Source organism: Cucurbita moschata, unplaced genomic scaffold (genome assembly GCF_002738365.1).
Source record: "Cucurbita moschata cultivar Rifu unplaced genomic scaffold, Cmos_1.0 Cmo_Scf00023, whole genome shotgun sequence".
Classification (NCBI taxonomy): domain Eukaryota; kingdom Viridiplantae; phylum Streptophyta; class Magnoliopsida; order Cucurbitales; family Cucurbitaceae; genus Cucurbita; species Cucurbita moschata.
Window position 1 is genome coordinate 2,758,860 of NW_019268539.1, and position 14,988 is coordinate 2,773,847.

Here is a 14,988-nt window from a genome sequence, read left to right on the forward strand (position 1 = left end):
CTAAAATTTTGAGTTAAATTGAGTTGTCATATCGTTCAACGGATAATAATTCAGTACAAGCTTTAAAAAAAATTAAGAACTTACAGTTTCATCGATTCATAGTCAAACCCACGTCAATGTAATCGCATTTGCTATTTTGTTTGACACGGCGCGATGCGGAGTGGGAGACGGAATAGTGTGCATTAGTGAGCTATAAGCGACATGGGCAAGCGGTGAGCAACATGCGGCGTGGGCAAATATTGTTGTGAACCAAGAGACATCAATTATACAATATGCTTCAATGAAGATGTGAAGAAAATAGTGTTGAAATTATCAAAAAGATGTTTCAATTTATGCCACATTGAAAAAAAATAAAGTTTCATCTTATAAATTTATAAATTTTGGGTGGATTACAATTTAAATTATTGTATTTCATTAATGTATTTTAAGACTTTTAATTTACTTTAGGTTAAATTACATAATGGTTAATTATGGCCATTAAGTATGAATGTTACCACTCTGGTAATAGTTTTATTTTTGAGGCTATATAAAACCATGTATCTTGGATTTGTAGATAGACTTGGAAAATATAGTAAAATGAGCATTTGTGATTTCTTTAGCCAATGGATGAGTTTCTTTGCAATTCTATGTAGTTTAGGTTGCATGTAGAATCATTCAAGCTCGACATGATCAATTTTGCTTGTAGAGTGATTCGAATCTCAAACAAGTGTTCTTGCGTTGAGATATTTGATCAACAAGAATCATTCAAGCTAGACATGATCGATCTTACTTGTGGAGTGATTCGAATCTCAAACAAGTGTTCTTGCCTTGAGATATTCGATCAACAAAGTAATCTGAATCTTACCCCCATTGTAGTGATTCTTTACCTTATCAGCAACGGTTGGCAGCAAGGATGAGGGCGACGTGCAATGGTTTTGGTTGCATATGTGAAACAAAAGAAGAAAGCCCTAGAAGTAAATATGCTTATTCTATACTAGTTCAGTACGGGTTTACTTGAATCTTTGTCCAGTTAACTCTAAACTCAAACCGAACCGATTCAATTCTAAAAAATAACCAAACTCAGTCTAAGATGTTATCTTTAATGGTATTAATTAGGTTGGTCAGATACACCTCTACTAAATATAACCGTTTTTTAAATTTCAAAATTTTATTATAATAGAATAAAAATAAATAATGTCAATTTATTTAATAAAAATTTACGTGGACGCTTACACGACCTGGTACATTCTCTTCTGCTGTCTATTTCTTTGTGCTATTATTTATTTATTAAATATATATTTCTCAAATTTTCATTAGAATATTTATTATTTTTTTACAAAGTGACAATATTACTCAAATTTTTATAAATATTTCAAAATTGTTTTAAAAATAAAAACACGTGAAAATAATCAACAAAAATTTGAAATTATATTTCAATGGAAAAAAAAAGAGCTTAGACACGTGTCATGTCCACGTAATTAAACAGTACACGTGTCCATCTATTTACAGAAGAGAAATTTGGTTGGATCCTACGTAAACCCACTTCTATTCTGTCCCCATCCACTTTACTTAATTTTCTTTTTGTTGTGTAAAGGTGCCACGTCATATTTATTTTTTAGCTATTTTTTTTTAATGATAGGATAATTTTGAGGATTTTTGTTTTACTAAAAGAATCAGGATAATATTAAAAAATAAAAAATAAAAAAGTCACATAACTTCATTTTGAAGCTTTGTTATTTGTTTTAGTCACGGCATTTCTTACCCCTAAAATAAATTAAAAACCTCTGAAAATCCTATAAAAAATATTATATTTTATTACTATTATCTAAATTATCCTCTCCTCATTAATTTAAATATTTAAATATGTTATGTATTTTTTACAACTCTTGTAAAAGAATTAATTAAATAATGAAAAGTAAGAGAATAAATCGATGCAAACATAAATTATAATAATTATTATTTAATATAATTAAACCATTTAACTTAATTACTAAAAATAATTAATATTAAGTCTAAATAATATAATGATATTTAATAAGTACTTAAATAAGAAAGTTTCCCATATAATAATATTTTTAAATTTTAGGTAATTATTGAAGGGGGTTAGGGGTGTTTTAGTAATTTCGCTTGGAATCCTTGTATAAAATGGTTCGAGAAACCGGTGGCGTCTATGCGTATTCTCTCTCGTCTTTCGCTAACAGTCGGAGCAATGAACGAGGCACGTGTTCCGGCGGAAACCACCACCTTCATGACTGATTTTCTGAGACAGTGCGGCGGCTACGGCGTTATAGACGGCGGCTTGGCCACTGAACTTGAACGGCATGGCGCCGATCTTAACGATCCTCTCTGGAGCGCTAAATGCCTCGTCAGTTCCCCTCACATCGTTCGACGGGTACTTTCTTTTATAAATTCTGGGCATAATAAAATTTTAAATTTATTCTTTTATTTATTTATTTATTTATTTATTATTTATAAAAAGGCAGGAATCTATGTGATGTAAAATAAAAAAAATTAAATATATGTATTAGATATAAATTAAAAAATTTAGGATTATCTAAAATTTAATAAACGGATAATTGATAGATCGTTGAATTTAAATTAAGTTATATATTAGACTATTAAAATGAGAATAACTTAATTTTATTTATTTATTCTTTGGAATCTTATTTATTATTTTTTTTTCTACTAAAGTTCTCATAATTATCGCATTGAGCTGTATTTTTTTTTTCTTTTTTTAAATCACGATTTGCAGATTTAAATAAATTATAATTTAATTTGTCGGTTGTACATCGTTCTGGGCCGGAGAATGAATGGGCCGTCGTAGGCCCAATATGAAAATAGGGCTCATTTAACCAACAGGTCTTTTGTTCGAACCGTCTCCGCGCCACCTTTTGAAATTAATTAAATTTGTGGTTAAATTGTAAGGTTATCCATTAAATTTGTGGTTGACTTTTTAAAAGATTTAATGGACATTTAATTTTTTTTTTTTAAGGTTTTATGTTTAGTTTTTTAAGGTTATCCATTAATTAAATTACAACGTGGGACTCCTTCCTACCTAACAATCATGATGAACTAAGCTAATCTGCTTAATATATGACAGGTGCATTTAGACTACCTTGATGCTGGTGCCAATATCATTACCACAGCATCTTATCAGGTTCGTTTCTTCACCCATTTCATTGTTCTAACACTGTTTTACAGCTTCTTATTGTTTAAATTGTTGCTACAATTGTTCTTGAATACTTGTTTGGTTATTACTCTAGATTCAAAAGGTTAAGAAACCCATGATTCCATTGTGTTTGCAGGCAACAATCCAGGGTTTTGAAGCTAAAGGATTTTCTAGAGATGAGAGTGAAGAATTGCTAAGAAAAAGTGTTGAAATTGCTCTTGAAGCTCGTGAGATCTATCTCGAACGATGTACAAAGGATTCTTGGGATTGGACTGCAACTGAAAGGGGCTCGACGAGGCCGATTCTTGTAGCCGCCTCGGTCGGCAGCTACGGAGCTTATTTGGCTGATGGGTCTGAATACAGGTGAGCAAAATCTCAGCATAGTCTTAGAATGGACTTCAATGGTTGCAAATTTGAGCTGTGGTTGTACCTTTTTACAGTGGGAAGTATGGTGATTCAGTTAGTTTAGAAACCCTGAAAGATTTTCATAGGAGAAGGGTGCAGATTTTGGCCAATGCTGGTGCTGATTTAATCGCGTTCGAGACGATTCCGAACAAGTTGGAAGCTCAAGTATGAAAATGGTGTTGGCAACTAGTTGCCATTGTTGGTGTTGGCAGGGTTCCTCCTTGTTTAAGTTCTTTATGCTGTTTATGTGGAATTTGCAGGCATATGCTGAGCTTCTTGATGAAGAGGGCATTGAAATTCCTGCTTGGTTTTCTTTCAACTCCAAGGATGGTATCAATATGGTGAGTGGGGATTCTATTACTGATTGTGCCTCCATTGCTGATGCTTCGAAGCGAGTTGTTGCTGTGGGAATCAACTGTACTCCTCCCAGATATATTCATGGACTAATCTCGTCGATTCGGGAGGTAAATTCCTCGAATACCCTTTTATGGCTTCGGAGTTTGCAAGAGTTGTTCTACGTTCAAGTTGACATAACTTTAATGGAAATTTGAGGATTTGGGAATTAGTGTCTGCACAAATGAAGTCATTTCTATCTCTTGTAACAAGATTTATCAACCAAGTTTTCCATCTGCCTCTGTACTATTAAAGATGAATAGTATTCACGTAATAGCCCACCGCTAGTAGATATTGTCCTCTTTGAGCTTTTACTCCTGGACTTCCCCTCAAGGTTTTAAAACGCGTCTACTAGGTAGAGGTTTCGACATTCTTATAAGCAAGTACAACTGACGTGGGATTTCAGAATCCACCCCCTTGGGGGACCCAATGTCCTCACTGGCACACCGCCCGATATTTAGCACTGATACTATTTGTAATAAATAGTCCACCAATAGCAAATATTGTCCTTTTTGGGCTTTCCCTTTTGGACTTCCTCTCAAGGTTTTAAAACGCGTCTACTAGGAGAGAGGTTTCCACACCCTTATAAGGAATGCTTCGTTCTCCGGGATCTCACAATCCACCCCCTTGGAGGACCCAACGTCCTCGCTGGCACACCGCTCGGTGTCTAGCTCTGATACTGGTTGTAACAGCTCACTGCTAGTAGATATTGTCCTCTTTGAGCTTTCCCTTCTAAACTTCTCCTTAAGGTTCTAAAACGTGTCTACTAGGGAAAAGTTTCCACACCCTTATAAGGAATGTTTTGTTCCCCTCTCCAAACAATGTGGGATCTCACAATCCACCCCCTTGGGGGTGCTAGCATTTCGCTGGCACACCGCCCGATGTCTAGCTCTAATACAATTTGTAACAGCCCACCGCTATTAGATATTGTTCTCTTTAAGTTTTCCCTTCTAAACTTCATTTCAAGGTTTTAAAACACGTTTACTCGGAAAAAGTTTCCACACCCATATAAGGAATGCTTCATTCCCTTCTCTAACTGATGTGGGATCTCACAATCCACTCCCTTGGCGGACCCAACGTCGTCGCTGGCACACCACCCGGTGTCTGACTCTGATATCATTTGTAACAGTCCACCGCTAGCATATATTGTCCTCTTTGGGCTTTCTCTTCTAAACTTCCCCTCAAGGTTTTAAAACGCGTCTACTAGGGAGAGGTTTCCACACCCTTATAAAGAATACTTCGTTCCCCTCTCCAACCGACGTAGGATCTCACAATTCATGTTCCTTAAAATAGGAAAACACTAAGCCATAGCCACCTTTCTTCACTACCAAAGGCTTGTGCTAAGCCCCAGTCATAATAATGGACACGAGCAGCAGGAACAACATGGAAAGCAGTCTAATAATGGAAAAAGAACACTGAAAGCAGCCCTCAAATATGTTCATATTCTAAGTAAATCTTGTTCTCTAATTGGCAGGTCACTAACAAACCCATTCTGATTTATCCAAACAGCGGGGAGACATATGATGGTGAAACCAAACAATGGTTGGTGAGTGTCCTACTACTTTTCCTGTGTGTGTTCTTCGAACTTCATGGTTTCGTTCCTTCGTATACCACGACGGTCAGGTTCCCCCGTCCTCAATCACTTCTTTTATCTTTGCAGAAATCTGATGGAATGACAGGGGAAGACTTCGTATCATATGTAAGTAAGTGGAAGGAAGCAGGAGCCTCTCTGTTTGGCGGATGCTGCCGCACCACTCCAAACACAATCCAAGGTATAGCAAAAGCGCTTTCTTCTAAAGCCTTTTGAGCCGTTTCCCCTAATTAACAAGCTTGGTATGAACTATATCCAATATATCAGCTCTGTTTTAGATTATGGGATGAACATAAATTTTTGTAAATATTAAGGAAATGAAAGCTGTTCAAGAAATAAGTTGTTGATGTTCAAAGAATACTTGATTTGACTTGGGATGATAAATGATGAAGTTCCCACAAGCGTTTTCATGATGCAATAATTTGAAATTGATAGTGATTGATGGTTTCATTGCTAGCCACCAATTGCAAGTCCTAAGCCCAGAAAGGAAAATGAGTAGCCCATATGCTTGAAGACAATAGCAACCAGTACAAGTGTTAATTTCTATGAGTGGGTATTAAGATATACCAATCTTGTGCTGTTCCCTCTTTTGACTGCCTGATTAAATCCTTAGGATTTGGCTTTAGATTCTGTAGGAGGGAAAATAGGAGCTTATGTTGTTGGGTTGTGTAACAAGTATCATTGATGGCTAAGTCTGGTTGTCTTATTGGGTAGAGCCATGAGGCTTCCATCTATGTATCGAATATCGAATAAGTAACAAAGAACTAATTTCTATTGCATGAAGTTGTAACGGCCTAAGCCTACTGCTAGTAGATATTGTCTTTTTTGGGCTTTCCCTTTCGTGCTTCCCCTCAAGGTTTTTAAAATGCGTCTGCTAGGGAGAGGTTTCCACACCCTTATAAAGGGTGTTTCATTCTCCTCCCTAATCGATGTGGGATCTCACAATCCACCCCCTTTTAGGGTCCAGTGTCCTCGCTGGCACTCGTTTCTTTCTCCAATCGATGTGGGACCCCTACCAAATCCACACCCATCAGGGTTCAGCGTCCTCACGGGCCCTCGTTTCTTTCTCCAATTGATGTGGGACCCCCACCAAATCCACACCCCTTCAGGGTCCAGTGTCCTCGCTGGCACTCGTTTCTTTCTCCAATCGATGTGGGACCCCCACCAAATTCACACCTCATCAGGGTTCAGCGTCCTCATTGGCACTTGTTTCTTTCTCCAATCGATGTGGGACCCCCACCAAATCCACACCCCTTCAGAGTCCAGTGTCCTCGCTAGCACTCGTTCCTTTCTCCAATCGATGTGGGACCCCACCAAATCCACCCCCTTCGGAGCCCAGCGTCCTTACTGACACACTGCCTCGTGTCTACCCTCCTTCGGGGAACAGCCTCCTCGTTGGCACATCGCCTGATACCATTTGTAACGACTTAAGCCCACCGCTAGTAGATATTCTACTCCTTGGACTTTTCCTTTCAGGTTTCCCCTCAAGGTTTTTAAAAACGCATCTATTAACAAAAAGTTTCGACACCCTTATAAAGAATACTTCATTCTCCTCTCCAACCGACGTGGGATCTCACATATGATAAACGTAAGGATTCCTTAGACATTCCCTATGAACAAAATTTAATTTTGAAGTCAAAAAAGAAAAGGAAGAACAGTGAGGAGTATTCTTCTTTAGTTCTCCAAACATGGCCCAATTTTCCTCTTTACTTGATGTGATTATTCACATAAACACCGTCCTTTAAAGTGCTGTTCATCCCACACTTTTCTTTTCTCTTTCTTCTAAATTCAAATAACTCTCCCAACACCCAAACAAGTTATGAACGAAAATCAATCATTTTAGATTGATTAGACAGCCACCCTTGATATGAAAACCATTACACAATCAAAAATGTTCGAACCATTTCACAGAATTTTGTATTCATTTCTTGATTGATCTGCAATAGCTGAAATAAATGCATGAAGAAAGGATATCCATATGAATATTGGTTGCTGAGTTGATGAGTATAAATTTAATATGGTGTCCCAGCATTGGAATGTTCCACCATCAGCTCACTAAATTTTGTCGTCAGATTTACAAGTTTCCTCTAACTGAATTGACCACTGATAAGGCTCAATAATTATGAGCTTTAGGAATAAACCCACAACGAAAGGGACACCCTCTTTTGATGAATGATATGCATACCAGCAACAGTTAATCATAAAAAATCATACTTTTCTCACACCCATTTGTTCTTTTTTTTACTTTCAAGCATGAACAGATCATATTAATTACAGAAAGAAGTAAAATCTGAGAGACCCATTTGGGGAAGGTAAAAAAGGAACGGAATGGTTAAGTGGGTACCCCATATTCAAGCCAAAGCTTGGGGTTTGTGGCTTTTGCAACTGGTTTTGGTGGACCATAATGGGAAGAAGAAGGAGATTGAGATAGATGCAAACTCGCCTTCACTTCACTGGACCACTGATGTTGAATTTTTTCTTAAATTTGTAAGACTTAGCCATTTTCTCCAAGTTTGTATGCTCTTTCTGTTCTTCTTTTGGTTTGTTCTGCTAATTTGAGGGACAAATGAGTAGAAAACAGGGGAAATTGATTGGATTTCATGTCATTATATTGAACTTTCTTCCATTTGGGGAAGGAAAATCCCAGCTGGGGCTCTCTTTTTCTCGTTTTTCTGACCATAATTCATTAAATTAGAGAAAGAAAACAGAGGAGGAGGCAATGAGGGATGAGAATTCAAAGAAAAGCAAGGTGTTTCATCACTTTCTTTTACTTCAACAAGTCTTTTCCTTAATGGGTATTGATTTTTGTTTCTTTTAAACTGTTTGATGCAGCTCTCATGGTCCAAGAAAATGGTGACAAAATGGTTTAATATCAAAACTAGAACTGGAAGGGAGGATTATCTGGAAGATCATGGTGTTCATGAAGGTAAACGTCGAACGCTAGAAGATTTTGTTGGCTTCGTTTCGTTCCAATCGATGTGGGATCTCACAATCCTTATCCATCTATCTCTACAGAGAAATCTAGTGAGAGAGTAGAGCGTAGCCAACATGAACTTATGAATATCGACGATCCTCGTATCGTAGACGTACAGAACTATAGGTGTATATGATTCTTTCCTTTTAAACTACAGGTTTCTTCTTGTTTGTTGATCTGAAATTTAATTTGACAACCAGAAGTTTTATGTTTGTTTTGGGAGCAGCATTTTTGTTGCTACATGGAATGTTGGTGGCAGATCCCCTCCTAGTAATCTAAGTTTGGAAGACTGGCTTCATACTTCAGCCCCTGCAGACATTTATGTACTTGGGTATGAGTAGATTTGATGCATTTAAGGTTGTCATAAGAACTGAAACTTGAAAATTTTATCTACTTTTACAATGTTTCAGATTTCAAGAGATAGTACCATTGAATGCTGGTAACGTGTTGGGCGGGGAGGACAGCGGTCCGGCCAGAAAATGGCTAACGCTCATTCAGAAAACGCTAAACGATCTTCCCGGAACAGGAGATGAAGGGTGTTCCTACATGCCATCTCCCATCCCTGAGCCAGTCATGGAAGTTAATGATGATTTTGACGAATCATTGAGGCTGAAGAACTCATCTTACTTTCTTCGTCGATCGTTTCATACAACTAATAGTGGTGGATCATCAAACCAACTTGATAGAAGATTTAGCATCTCGAATCATGTGATGTTCGACCACCGGTCTAGTGACTACGAGTCGAGTTTCAGATGGGGACACAGGCTAAGTAACTATACCAGGAAAAGTGATTATTGTAGGCAAAGCAATGAGTCAAGGCCAAGTGATTACTCGAAATGGGGATCGTCCGAAGATGATGGATGTCATGGGGATTTGACTAGTGAAACGTTATATTCACCGCCGTTATATAATGGATCCACATCCAAGGAAGACGAACACGGGACGTCGGGACATTCACGGTATTGCTTGGTTGCTAATAAACAAATGGTTGGTGTTTTTCTCACGATATGGATCAGGAGCGAGTTGAAGGATAGCATACGGAACACGAAAGTATCCTGTGTTGGTAGAGGATTGATGGGTTACCTAGGAAATAAGGGATCAATTTCAGTCAGTTTGTCTTTGCATCAAACAAGCTTTTGCTTCATCTGTAGTCACTTAACCTCAGGACAGAAACAGGGCGATGAGTTAAGAAGGAATTCTGATGTGATCGAGATACTGAAGAAGACTCGGTTTCGGTCTGATCGAGCCTTTCCTCATCAGAAATCACCCCAAACGATCCTCGAGCATGAGTGAGTTTCTTCTCTCCAGTGTTCATTTGATCTATTCATGTTTTAGTATCGTTGTAGTAAGTTATGTGGAGAAAGTACACGTAAAAGTAACGAACCATGCACGCCTATGTTCGACGTTTAAGTATTTTTTAACTATGAGTTAATCTTCCAGTCGAGTTATCTGGTTTGGGGATTTGAATTACCGAATCGCTCTCTCTCACCGCTCGGCCAAGGCGCTTGTTGAGATGCAAAATTGGAGAGTATTGCTTGAGAATGATCAGGCATGTTTGTGTTTGTGTTCTTCCTGTGACATGTGGTTTTGTGTTCTAAATGCTTTGTTATTTAAACTGTTCCCTCCATTGCAGTTACGTAATGAGCAGATTTACGGTCGAGTCTTCGTTGGATGGAACGAAGGCAATATATATTTTCCACCAACTTACAAATACTCGAATAATTCAGACCAGTACTCCGGGGACGGTATGTACTGGAAGGAGAAACGTAGGACTCCTGCTTGGTAAGGATGCAACTTTAGTGCACCAAGAACAACTCCTCCTTGAGTTCTTATATCTGTCTGTTAATTTTGTGAAGGTGTGATCGGATTTTGTGGTATGGGGAAGGTCTCCATCAGTTGTCGTATGTTCGAGGTGAGTCCCGGTTTTCGGATCATAGACCTGTTTATGGCTTGTTTTGTGCTGAGGTAGAGTCAAACCGTGGCGAATCAAAGAAAAACATGGGTGGTAGTTCTAAGGTTGATGTGGAGGAGCTCCTACCATACTCTCATGGATATACTGAGCTGAACTTTTACTGAAAGAGTGTCATGAAACAGTAATACATTGCAGCCACGATACTCTTCGAACGGTTCTCAGAAAGCTTTCATGTCCAGAAAGCGGGACGGTCGGTATGTTCCTCTGAATGCTGGTTTTCTTTTGGCTTACCTCTCTTCCTTATCCTTGTTCTTCTCATCAGGTGATCCACAGTGGTTTCCAACAGATCATGACCTCAAATAATCAAAACTCCATTAGTTCCGAGTCTTTTGCAGGTATGGTATGGTTTGTACCATCGTTTTTTGCTTAATATGAATCAATAGATTGTGAGAATGCAGCTATAATGGCGTGCTTTTGTATAGGTGATTCATTGGTAGATTATGATGATCATGATTTTATTCTGGGCTCAAACTCCAGCCGAAGATGGTTCAGGCATTCTGAAACATATGGAACAACAAGTTTTGACGAGTTTTTCTGATAGAACCAGGAACAAGGTTTGAAGAATGATCTTGAAATTTTGGAATCTTGGGTACATCAGAAACCGAGCCCGAGCATAAACATATCTCAGTGATAATGAATAGCTAAGTTAATCGATGTATCGAGTTCATGACATTTAACTATATGAATTTTGTAGACATGGATTCAACTAGTAAATAGAATTACACAATCTACAGACTAAGATGAAGGTTTACATCTGTTCGAGAAAGCTCCAAGATTCTTCGTATTGAAGGGTCGATCTATAGAACTCGGTTTGGGCGAAAAGGGTCGTCACTCATTCTACGATGAAAGGAATATGCAGAATAGAAAACATAGAAAAGGAGAAAACTGTTAAAAATTCTCATGAAAATGAATTTACTGAGATAGTCATCATCCCTCTGCCTAGGTAAGATGAGATAAACAAGGGCAAAAGATTCTGAAACTTGCCATACCGGCATTCATCAAGTTCAAAATCACTCTCATGACACATGTCAACATTGGGCTGAAAAATAATGCAAGTTCATACAGCATGAGAATGCATCACAAGCGTATTAATTTGTTTGAAAGGAATAATGCTTAATTTAAAAGCAGCAAGTACTTTTCATAGTCAAAATCGATGATTATCTCTGATTTCTCAACTTGGCGTAAACATGACACGACTATAATAACTAGAAAAGGGAAAGGAAAAAAAAAATTAAAATCCACAGTTCAGTCGTAAATATAAGATAAATTCAAGAATCCATTTTCAAGCACCGACGACTTCAGTAGCACCCTCGACGACTTCTTCTGCAGGCCTATCTACCTTCACGCCAACATCTTCAGAATAGTCACCATGAACCTATATAGTCAACAAAAAGGTTGGTTGCTCGTAATGAAGAAAGAGTTTTTGCAACAAAATTAATTTGAACAGGCAAAAGGTTGAAGAGCAGATTTAATAATTAATCTATGAATTAAGGAGCCAAAATGGAAGGTAAAGTCATAAGTAGGCAGATTGTATACCTCCATCAACTTTCCAAGATCAAACTTGGGAGCTTTCAAGATCTTGACCTTCCGAATGAAAACATTCTGTAGAGGGTATATGCTAGATGTTGCCTTCTCGATTTCCTTTCCAATTAATTCAGGAATAAACTTACGGACCAACTCTTTCAGATCACATGATGTTGCCTGGTTGACCATGATCTCCCTCATCTTTCGACGAATCTGTAATAAAAAACTATAGTTAACAAACGGTACAATACAAGTCTTCAACCCCAATCTCGTTCCATGTCCTTCAAAATCAGGCTCGATACATACAAGCATATTTTTCACGATACAATACCACAAAAACATAGATAAAGGTGCACAGCAATATTAGATAGTAGCATAAAATAACATTCAGAAAATGAATTACTTGATGTTCTTTTCGGCATGCACTACTGAGTTACAAAAGAAGGTAGACTTCGAATCTGGAATCTCTATTTTTTTTTAATAAAAAATCTACAACGGAGTAAAATACTACAAGGATAAAATTAGCACTAAGAAGATACATGGCTTGGGATATATAACCACAGCTTCGCATCTAACAACCCAGCTGAACCAAAATTAAAGTAGCATCAAGAAGGTAATGGCATGCTTAAGAAAGGTTGTAAACAAGTCACCCAACTAAAAGCGACCTGAATTAGACGGCAACTTCCAAATAGCACCCCAATGTGCAGTGCCTAGTCCATACACTAACTAAATCATTGCCAGTTCGTTCACAACAATGTACAAGAAATGACCCCTACATGCCACTGTTTAAGATAAATAGTTATCCAGAAGGCTTTTAATTCATCCATAACTATTAAATTCAATAAGATCCTTCACAGTAAACTCAATTTAGAAATCTAGATCAGTAAAAACTTTAATGTGGGAGGAAAAAACATGCAGTTACCTGTCTAATCTGACTGGATTGCGCATAACAGGTCCTTTTGACCTGGTTTGGGCGTCTCTTCGTGAACCCAATGCAAAACATTCTCAGAGTGTAACTATCAGTGGTCTTAACATCCACATGAGCTTCAATCAACGTATGCCACTTCCGTACCAATGATCTCAATTTGTCAGTAGTGAAATTCATTCCCTGTAAAACAAAGGAAGCTTATGAGCATTCTTGAACTCAATAAACTTTAATATTTATATCATTTGATATTCATTTCCAAACATGAAAGAACCCACTCATACCCAGAAATTAGTCAGAACATTCCTTCCTTGAACATCTTCAGCTCTCAATCTAATCTTTCTGTAAGCGTGCTCCTCATCGTCCTGGAGGTCAGCCAGTGATACCTCAAACACTCTGTGTTTAAGCCCCTCAGAAGCAATCTGTTGAAATAACCATTATTATTAGTATCATTAGCATTTTGAAAAACACAAACATGAAGTAACAGTATCAACCCATGAAGACAAATAATTGCCATAACAATCTACAAGTATAATCATACAGTCCAGAATCTAACATCAAAGCAGTCGATCCAGAAAATCCTGAGTGGTGAGAATACTAGGCAAACACCCCATCTAGTGCTAATTAATGTTGTCGTCAGTAAACCCTACGTTACTGGACCTACACTTCTTTCCTGTGCTTACAAAGTGTCAAGCGCTTGAACACGAAATAACATCCAGACGCCTTCGTTTAAGAGACAATACAGCGACCCTTCTTAAAACAAGAGTCTTCCACATGAAGATTGCAAACGAAGGCCATTACATAGTAGAATGTACCTTGGTACCCTGCGTGCGAGTAACGAGAGTCTTCCCGACGTTCTTGACATTGAAGACAGAGGGTGCCTTGATATCATACCAATCCTTCTTCGCAAACGGATCAACACTAAAGAACCCACACAGAAACGAAACTAAATAAGTTAATCTCCATAGATTGAGTATCATTAACTATAAGAGAATAATTGAATTAAACTATAACCCAATATTAGATACCCAGATCTGTTCTTATATGTTGGAGAAGAAAATACTTACGTCTTCTTCTTGCCTCCCTTCTTTCCTTTCGAAATCCTCTTGTTCTTACTGCAAGTAGAAGAAAAATAATGGCATCAGTGAAGACTCTAAAGGGGAAGTAGGCGACAGAAGAAACAGAGACGAACGGTACCCGACAGCCATGGTTAGAGTAGTTGAGAAGCTTGGAGCAACTGCAGAGGAAAAATAAAAACCAGCGAGAGAGAAACGGCCGCCCCCAAAAACCCTAATAAGGTCTCTTTAAATAGGTCCTCGGTTTTTTCTTTTTTCTTTTTCTTTTCTTTTTTAACAAAATTAATTAGGTTTGCTTATCCAAATTCATATTTGTTAATTGCTTGCATAAATAATAATAAATTAATAAAAATATTTAAAAAATTTTAAAAAAATTTCAATTGGTCTAAAAATAATAATTATAAATCTTTTAAACTTTCAATAATATCTTTAAATTAAAAAAAATTATAAATATATTTACCAAATTATAATTATTAATATTTTATTTTAAAAAATGTTTCTACTTAACGTTTTGAAATAATATGAAGGGTCGAAGAATGATCATATATTAACGATAAAAAAAATGAACATCTTTTTTAAATAATTTAAAATGTATTAATGAAATTATAATGGATTCTATTATATGAACACGACTCTCCATCGTAGTAAGATATTGTCCACTCTCATACACCTCCTCTTAATTGAGGCTCGATTCCTCTTCTTTTGGAGCCATTTGTTCGACATTTGAGGATTTGACACGACTAAGTTTATGACATGACTCTGATACCACGTTAGATGAACACGAGTCTCCACAATGGTATAATATTGTCCATTTTGAATATAAGCTGTCATTGTTTTGCTTTCAGTTCTCCAAAAAGACCGGAGAGTATTATTTGATTATAAACACGATCATTCCTCTTTCACCCTCCAACAGATTCTATCCAAAAATATAAGTACAATATTTTTTAGATTTAAAATAATAATAATAAAAAAAATATTAT

The 14,988-nt window shown here is 37.2% G+C and overlaps 3 protein-coding genes across 5 annotated transcripts; 2 read left to right on the forward strand and 1 right to left on the reverse strand.

Moving 5' to 3' along the window:
- Positions 1–2,131: 2,131 nt before the first annotated feature.
- On the forward strand, positions 2,132–6,243 carry LOC111460426 (homocysteine S-methyltransferase 3-like). 2 transcript variants are annotated; one of them, XM_023103691.1, is made up of 8 exons: positions 2,132–2,371; positions 3,080–3,136; positions 3,285–3,511; positions 3,589–3,718; positions 3,814–4,017; positions 5,421–5,492; positions 5,607–5,779; positions 5,995–6,243. In XM_023103691.1, the coding sequence occupies exons 1-7, from the start codon at positions 2,150–2,152 to the stop codon at positions 5,751–5,753; spliced, it is 1,059 nt and encodes a 352-aa protein (XP_022959459.1). In that variant the 5' UTR covers positions 2,132–2,149; the 3' UTR covers positions 5,754–5,779; positions 5,995–6,243. The 2 variants fall into 2 exon arrangements, with proteins under 2 accessions (XP_022959459.1, XP_022959458.1); XM_023103690.1 differs by lacking the exon at positions 5,995–6,243 and having other exon boundaries at positions 5,607–5,955.
- A 1,536-nt stretch (positions 6,244–7,779) lies between these two features.
- LOC111460127 (type IV inositol polyphosphate 5-phosphatase 7-like) lies at positions 7,780–11,234 on the forward strand. 2 transcript variants are annotated; one of them, XM_023103239.1, is made up of 12 exons: positions 7,780–8,024; positions 8,233–8,286; positions 8,370–8,463; positions 8,553–8,637; positions 8,738–8,842; positions 8,922–9,561; positions 9,682–9,800; positions 9,952–10,060; positions 10,145–10,293; positions 10,368–10,677; positions 10,746–10,818; positions 10,906–11,234. In XM_023103239.1, exons 1-10 carry the CDS (start codon positions 7,866–7,868, stop codon positions 10,585–10,587), a joined length of 1,734 nt encoding a protein of 577 aa, XP_022959007.1. In that variant the 5' UTR covers positions 7,780–7,865; the 3' UTR covers positions 10,588–10,677; positions 10,746–10,818; positions 10,906–11,234. The 2 variants fall into 2 exon arrangements, with proteins under 2 accessions (XP_022959007.1, XP_022959006.1); XM_023103238.1 differs by having other exon boundaries at positions 8,922–9,800.
- Positions 11,235–11,526: 292 nt separating this feature from the next.
- LOC111460131 (40S ribosomal protein S3a-like) lies at positions 11,527–14,230 on the reverse strand. Its single transcript, XM_023103243.1, has 7 exons — positions 14,130–14,230; positions 14,000–14,047; positions 13,748–13,853; positions 13,217–13,354; positions 12,930–13,115; positions 12,020–12,220; positions 11,527–11,858 (listed from the first exon to the last, which is right to left on the reverse strand). The coding sequence occupies exons 1-7, from the start codon at positions 14,138–14,140 to the stop codon at positions 11,766–11,768; spliced, it is 783 nt and encodes a 260-aa protein (XP_022959011.1). The 5' UTR covers positions 14,141–14,230; the 3' UTR covers positions 11,527–11,765.
- Between the last annotated feature and the right edge of the window lie 758 nt (positions 14,231–14,988).

Bases quoted from the DNA above. Each gene is read 5' to 3' on its own strand.
- LOC111460127 (XM_023103238.1), top strand. From the start codon at position 7,866: ATGGTTAAGTGGGTACCCCATATTCAAGCCAAAGCTTGGGGTTTGTGG. The intron at 8,464-8,552 runs GTAAACGTCGAA...CTATCTCTACAG, and splicing joins AGATCATGGTGTTCATGAAG to AGAAATCTAGTGAGAGAGTA. The intron at 8,843-8,921 runs GTATGAGTAGAT...ACAATGTTTCAG, and splicing joins GCAGACATTTATGTACTTGG to ATTTCAAGAGATAGTACCAT.
- LOC111460426 (XM_023103691.1), top strand. From the start codon at position 2,150: ATGCGTATTCTCTCTCGTCTTTCGCTAACAGTCGGAGCAATGAACGAG. The intron at 3,719-3,813 runs GTATGAAAATGG...TGGAATTTGCAG, and splicing joins CGAACAAGTTGGAAGCTCAA to GCATATGCTGAGCTTCTTGA. The intron at 5,493-5,606 runs GTGAGTGTCCTA...TTATCTTTGCAG, and splicing joins GTGAAACCAAACAATGGTTG to AAATCTGATGGAATGACAGG.
- LOC111460131 (XM_023103243.1), bottom strand. The intron at 13,116-13,216 runs GTATGAGTGGGT...TTTGTTTTACAG, and splicing joins ATGTTCTGACTAATTTCTGG to GGAATGAATTTCACTACTGA. The intron at 11,859-12,019 runs GTATACAATCTG...TTGACTATATAG, and splicing joins ATCTTGGAAAGTTGATGGAG to GTTCATGGTGACTATTCTGA.